This window comes from Neltuma alba, unplaced genomic scaffold, assembly GCF_004799145.2.
Source record: "Neltuma alba isolate B1F8T4 unplaced genomic scaffold, ASM479914v2 tig00001849_pilon, whole genome shotgun sequence".
NCBI lineage: Eukaryota > Viridiplantae > Streptophyta > Magnoliopsida > Fabales > Fabaceae > Neltuma > Neltuma alba.
The window spans coordinates 32,812-40,483 of NW_021632642.1; the positions used below are offsets into that span (position 1 = coordinate 32,812).

At 29.0% G+C, this 7,672-nt stretch overlaps 1 protein-coding gene across 1 annotated transcript; it reads left to right on the forward strand.

Annotated features, from left to right (window-relative positions):
- Nucleotides 1–6,554: 6,554 nt before the first annotated feature.
- LOC114712850 (high affinity sulfate transporter 2-like) lies at nucleotides 6,555–7,014 on the forward strand (the record flags this gene model as incomplete). Its single annotated transcript, XM_028897413.1, has 2 exons — nucleotides 6,555–6,873; nucleotides 6,966–7,014. Coding segments are annotated over exons 1-2 (361 nt in total), but the record flags the coding sequence as incomplete, so codon positions are not given.
- Nucleotides 7,015–7,672: the final 658 nt, after the last annotated feature.

A 7,672-nucleotide genomic window follows, 5' to 3' on the forward strand; every position in this document is an offset into this window, starting at 1 on the left:
GAAATAATAAATTCCTTTTTCGGAAGAGGGATAAAAGATAATTTAAGCGCTCAAAGATATTTTGACCCCCTTAAAAGCTAAATTTTTAAGCCAAATTTCAAAATCAAAGCTTCAAAAAATTTGTATGTAAGATTGATTGATCCCATGCTTTAAAAATAATACTACATCTTGCTCTTAATATGAAAAGGGAGAATTACAATTAAGTCTTACAGAAAAGAAATAATTACTAAAAGATCCCAATAACAACCTCAACAGCCTATAATAACAAGTCTTATAGTGAGAATGACAACCTCTAGAACTTGTTTTTCAATTGTTTTTTTTACTTGGAACCTCATTGTAATTCTCCCATATAAAAATTAGTTCAATGTTAAATTTGATTCTAAATATAAAATATCAATTCATTTTATATCTATACTTTTCTTTTTTCCAAATTACATACTAAAAAATTTTACATCAAACTATAATTTCAATGCAAACGGTTTAATATGATTTTTTTAAAAAAATACATTTTTAATAAATAACTATTTTTAATTAATTTATTCAAATTTAAGAATTTAAAGCAAGATTATATATGTATGTATATAATATATCCTTTTAGTTCATAATAGTATAATACAGAATACTCTCAACACATATCACGCATAGTAAGAAAAATTATCTTTCAAATATCACTTGTTTCTCTTCGTTCCTATCCTCGCAAGCCCCATTCCCTATTTTTCTCCTTTCTTGCTCTTCCTCTTTTTCTCTTTTCTTTCTGCTTCTCATCAATATACCATATTAGTGGTATCAATATCATATCATCGGTATCAAACGGGGTGATTGCTGGGCCCTACTCGCCTAAATCAAGAGCAATGTGTGTGCAATGGAGGAATGAGTACAGCTCACTGAATATTAATTGAGGACAGTCATCACCCTCCAAAAAACTGTCTTTCACATGTCTACTTAATTGCAAACTATTGAATGCAGTCGTGGTAATGCTTATGGCAGCTAAGGATGAAAATATGCGAGGCCAAGCTAGGAGTCTAGGACATATTTTGTCCTTAACAGGTCAGGCATGTTTTTTAACAAATCGGCTTGAGTTTGACTTGTGGCCTGTTACAAACTTATTTTTCAGCCTAGCCTAACCTGAAGTCTATTAAAAAGCCTGTATTTTTTTAAAAAAATTCAAATTACATAGTGACATGCAAAAAAAAAAAAAGATTAAAAAAACATACATAATAATTAAATTTTCAATCTTGTCTTTTATTTAAATTTTAGTGTCATAAGTATTATTTTAAATCTTAATTACAATTTGCAAGGATATTATTGAAAACTAGTTGTAATTGTATATTAAAATTTGGAACAAGATTAAGTTTAAGTACAAAATAAAAATTAAAATCAAGACAAATAAATAAAAAGAAAAAATTATTAATTTTATAATGAATAAAGATGGTATCATAATTTAATTAACATAATATATAAGTTAATTAATTTATCATTCGTTGAACAAAATTTTTCTATACTATTTTATTTATCTTTTTAAAATTTAAATATCACATTATTTATTGATATTATTATTTTAAATTATATTTTTATCTTCACTTGTCAACTAAACTTCAAAATCCAAGGAAGCATTAAGTCATTTACTGTATATTAAAATTAAAAAGTAAATTAAAGGTGCACATTAATAATAGTATCATTAACTAATTTTTTCATATATCATAATTATAAATTTATAATAGGCTCAGCCTTGCCTAATAGGCTTAATAGACTTCTTAAAGAGCCTAAACATAGCCTGTTAAGTTGAATAGGCTTAGACCTACTTCGTTTTTTAAAACAAGCCTAGCTAAATGCCGGCCAAATCATAGAGCCCTTGAAAAGCTGTCTAGCCTGTTTCTAGTCTTAGCGATATCTAAGCCAACATTGTTAACCGATCATGCTCCCCCCGTGGAACCTTTTATGGTGCCAATACAATTAACACTCATTATGGTTTCAAACTCCTTTACTAAAGATGCTAGTTTTTCTTGGATTTGTTATGAATTTGCCACTGCCAACACTATTATTGACGCTCTTTATGTTTACCTTGCTCAGCTCAATATGACCGTTAGAGCCTCTAACTATAACCCTCTCTTTTTCGTTATTTATTGTTAAAGATTGAACTGGATACCGGTCATACAAATGCAAAAGTACTTCTCATCATGGCTGAAATCGCAGCGGAGTGCTTGGACTGGTTGTGGTGTTTGTGGATCTGCGAGAGTTTGTGTTCATCCAAAGATTTCTTGTTTTCTGATGTTGGTTTTTGAAGGAGAAGCTGAAGAAAACGCAAAAGGAGAAGGAGATGATTGAGGTCAATCAGTATTGACGAACTTAAACTTGGAAAAAAAAAAACAAAAAGAAAGAAAAGGAAAAAAAGGATGGCAAAACAATATTAGTAGAGTTGTTGGGTTGTGTGAGATGAATGCATGTAAAAATTAATTTAAACTGTCGTCCAAATGAAGAACATAAAGCCAAACTGCATAATTGACTTTTGTTGTTTTATGATAATTAGAATTGAATTATACAATAAAACCGAACGTTTCCATCATCTATTTAAAGATTATTTTTTCATTAACTTTTTCATGGCTGAAGAGTTTCTAAAATAAGTTGTCTATTTTCAATAGCTATGCATAGTGTAAGCAAACATCATCCAGCTATAGTTTGAAAATGAATCCTTGATATTTTTCCCTCTCTAGGAGCAGGACTTGGTTAAGAAATTATTTTTTATATTAATTGGCTTTTTATTGTTACGCGAAATCACTCTATAATAATAAATTAATACTATAAATAATCGTGTCCTTATTAACTTGATCTCATATATATATATATATATATATATATATATATATATGACACCCTATTTATATTCAAATCCAAAGCACATGAAAGATTGAAAGGCATTGAGGAGGAATACGAGAGCTTCTCAAACATTAGAGACAAGGTAAGATTCAAATATTTCTCCTTTTCTTTTGACCCAAAAAAAAAATATTTCTCCTTTTCTTTTTAAATTTATTTTTAAATATTCCATGCACATCTCTGTGTTTGTTTATTAATACTTTCACTTTCTCATATAAAAGCTAATTAAACATTGAATTTTCTGGTAAAAAAATTAAACATTTAATTTGATCCTAGTAAAAATATAAACCTTAGTCCATATTGTCTTATGTTTACCATTTTTCCTTAAATTAATTTACTTAACTTGTAAACCAATACATATTTTAATATTAAGCTAAAATACACAAAATTTTCATGGACTTTGAATTAGTTGCTGTATAACTTTCCTCATTTTTAAAAATTTAAATTAAAAATCATAATATTTCATGTTTTGATTATTAACCCCTTGCTGTAAAATTATCCTTAAGTTAACAGTTTTTTCATGTCAAATTTTTTTATATTTTTTATTATACATCATGTCATTTAAAAATAACACTTAGTTTTAAGTAATTTATAATTTTTTAATTTAAAAGGGACTCAATCAAATAAATATTTTTTAATATTTAAGTATTCATATTTTTAAAGTAATAATTTTTTTCATTTCAAGTAATTTTAATCGTTAGTGTTATTTTTAAAATGACATGTTGTATAATAAAAAATATAAAGAGGCTGACATGAAAAAAAAAAATTAACTTTAACAGTAATTTTAACGACGGAGTTAATAATTAAAACATGAAATATTATGATCTTTGATTTAAGGCTAAAGTATATATTTTATCCTTTAACTTTGTACAAAATTTCAATTTGGTCTTTTAATTTTAAAAAGTATACTTTTAGTCTTTTAACCCCAAATTTTTTTTTAAAAAAATGATGACATTAAGATCTAAAATATTGATAAAATATTCTCAAATACTGACATATTAAATTTAATTTCAAAAACATTCATGATTGTTACAAAAATAATTATTAAAGCCTAATGATTTTAGAGTTAAAAGACCAAGTGTATGTTTTTTAAAGTTAAACAACCAAATTGAAACATTGTACAAAATTAAAGGACCAAATATATATTTTAGCTTTAATTTAAACTTTTAAAGATGGGGAACGTTATACACAACTGACTCAAACTTTAGAAGATTTTTTTATATTTTAGCCATTATTATAATAAAGGTATCTTAGGGAGATTATGCCACATTTACTATAGTTAACTAATTTATTTGACTTCTTTAATTTACTCAAATTAACTAAGTAGCTCTTATATTAAAAATAAAAAATGCCGTTATTATCTTGCTTTATGCAAAGCAACAAAAGCATGTTTTTGTTTCCCTTGTTATAAGAGAGTTATTAAGAATACAGAAGAGAGAGATGAGTTTTTGTCTATATCTTAACTTTTAAAGAATATAGTAACAAATTGTGGATGATTTATTAACTACTTTGGGAGCTGAAACTTAGAAATTAATAACTTCTTATGAACCTGATAGATTTAATTTGGAAGAGAGTTCTTCAATTTGAGGTTATTTTTTATTATTTGAGATAATGGCGCCTTGCTTTGCATTTTAATCAATTTATTACTATCAGTTTTTGAGCTGGTGTCTTCCAGTCTTTGTGAACGGATGAGTTAAATTTTTTCTTTTGGTTTCAACAAAGGGTCAGCGTAAATTAATTAAGATAGGGTGGTTTTCATTACCAGGAAATTACTTATATTTTTTAAATTTTATTGAAATCATATTTTTTCCAATTTCCAAACATATACAGATTTTTTCAAATGAAAAGTTATTCTATATTCTAGTTAGTATGTATTTGAATAACTGAATTAATGAAAAATATTTTAGTAAAAAGTTATATTAACATTATTTCTAATAAATTAAAAAATTGAAATTTAAAAATAAAAATATTTTTATATTTTAATAAAAAATCATAAAAAAAGTATATTTAGTTTACACATTTTATTAGTATTTGGATGAAATCAAAATCATGATTTTAAAAGTATTTTTACAATAGACGAAATAATATTGTAGACAAGTTTATTTCGATTTAAAAAATACTTTTCATGATACCCAAACACCCTAAGCTTAGTAACATTTCCTCCTTAATGTCAAAAGGCTTCATTTTCTAAGGCGAAGAGGACCGTCTTTTTCCTACGTAATTATGGGCTCCATTAATTCCTTCACGCAAAATATTTTCTTAAAAAAGGGTTAGAAATCAAAGGATGGGTATAACATTTATAGAAAGCATTATTCCATATATATATATATATATTTTATTGTTATTGTCTATTGTCCTTTTCTACTATTGATTGATACAAATGACTTTTATTTTAATAACTTTCACAAACTAAAGTAAACAAATGTCATTAATGTAATTGCAATTTGTGTTTAAAGAAATTTTTATAAAAAAAGTCATTTTATTTAAATGATATAGTGAAAAATCAGTTTTAGAATGTTTAAATTTAAAGAAAAAGTTGCTTTAACTTTAAATTGGCTTTTGGATAAAAAATTAATCACTCCTAAAATCACGTCAAGCATCATTTTTTTCATGCAACAATCTTTTTTTCTCCCAACTAACTTCTGAGAATAATATCAATTAATACGTCAGTATTTAACATATATTACACAAAATCTAATTAATATAAACGCGACTTATAACCCACAAATGTGCGCATCTTTTCTTTTTGGGGGGGGGGGGGGGACGAAGCAAACGTGCAAATCTAAATGTTGTTGAAAATGCAAGGATTTAGTTGGTGTCTATCATCAATGTCTCTATAAGTGCTCCTTGGCAAGCTCCTGCCGGATCAAATAAACCAAACACTTGTTCAATTAAACAAAGAAAATGCAATTCTTCCCCTTCCTTGCCTTTGTTCGTGGCAATTCAAAGATCAGATTACAGATCAGGTAGTTCATTCATTGAACGAGCATTTTCTGAACCTGGACTCAATCACAGCCACCTTCATTTGAACCAATTTAGCCTAAATTATTTGAACCACTAACACTAAAGATGTGCGTTTCTCAAGTCAGTAGAGATTAATAATCATAATTATGATGATGATCATAAGAATAATATGTGAGAAGAGAGCAAGTAATCCCAGATTCTTATCTAGCTAGGCGAATCCAAACTCAAATTCTTCTTCTCTTCTTGGTTTCCCATCCTTCCCTGTGTTTTTCATCGTTTGACTCATGTGCCCCTAGTTTAAAGTGTAATATCAAATCCTAATCAATTACACATCCAAGTGCTGTTTGTTCTTGAAATCATTAGCCTATGAATCTTGTTTGTTCCACGAGGTCAAACCTTGTCGTATAATGTGAGTGTGTTTCACTACTTCTTTGACCCCGCCAGCCAGTTCTTGTCATTTCTATCACCACAAATACATAAAAGTTCATATCTCAGACAGCTTATATCTTCATCTATATTCATGTTCGTTTAGTGTTTGATAAAAGGAAGATTCTTCAAATCACCAACTTCACATGACAAAATGCAGACACTCTATAGGTTTTAAAGAAGGTGACTGAGAGTAACAGAGGGCTCTGCTAACATGATTCACTTGTCTGCATAATATCTGTTTGATTTTCGGGTCTTAACTGCCGGTAATCGTCTCAGGCCTAGCCCGAGCTTGCGAAAATGAAGGTAGTGGAGGAAATGGGAAGTAATAATGCTTCAAGTCACGTGAAAGGAGATCATACCTTGCATATTCACAAGGTGGGAGCTCCTCCAAAGCAAAAGCTTGTGAAGGGGATTAAAGATGCAGCGAGGGAGACTTTCTTCTCAGACCATCCTTTATGCCATCTTAACGACAAGCCAATATCAAGGAAGCTTGTTCTTGGACTTAAAGCAGTTTTTCCAATCCTTGAATGGGGAAGAGATTACAGTTTTCATAAATTCAGAGGTGATCTTGTCTCCGGACTTACCATTGCTTCACTCTGTATTCCTCAGGTAAGGTCTGGATGTAGAGTGATGTTATTCATATCAGTGTCACCTTAACGTTGGTTTCTAGTTTTGGACTTAATTCATTTGCTTTTTCACAGGATATTGCATATGCAAAGCTTGCAAATTTGGATCCTCAGTATGCGCTATGTGAGTATTCTTTTCCCAGCAAACCACCGCCCGAGGGTGTTTGTGTTTTTGGCGCCCCCCCCCCCCGGGGGGTGGTTGGTCTGTAAGATGGGCTTGGGTATTATGTTTTGAAAAGTCAGTATTGCAACACTGAACAGTGAAATTTTTATGTGTTCCATTTTTTTTTCAGTTAACTTAACCGTGAATATTATTAGAATCTATCTAAGTTATTACTCCCCATCCTTAATATAAGACCTAATTATTAAGTTAATTTTAGTCCTAAATATGAGACCTATTTCTCATATTTATCAATTTTTTTTAAATTACCCTTATGGATACTCCATCAACCATAATCAAGTAAATAAGAGAGGCAGGATATTAAAGAAAATGATTATGGTATTTTAGAAAAAAATATGTCGTATTTCTTATAATTAACTAACTTAACCTAACTTCTTAATCTAATCAAATTAGCTAAATAAGTCTTGTATTAAGGACTAGGGAGTATCTTTTATTGTGTCATTGGTCATGCTTCATGTACCCTCCTGTATCATGTGTCGGTCTCATTATCTATGCTTTCTAGCCTTCTAAAAGTTGGCTCTTGAGGGGAGTAATGTGATTTGGTTACGGGTTCTCCCATCAATTTGTGCAGACTCAAGCTTTGTAGCTCCTCTGGTGTATG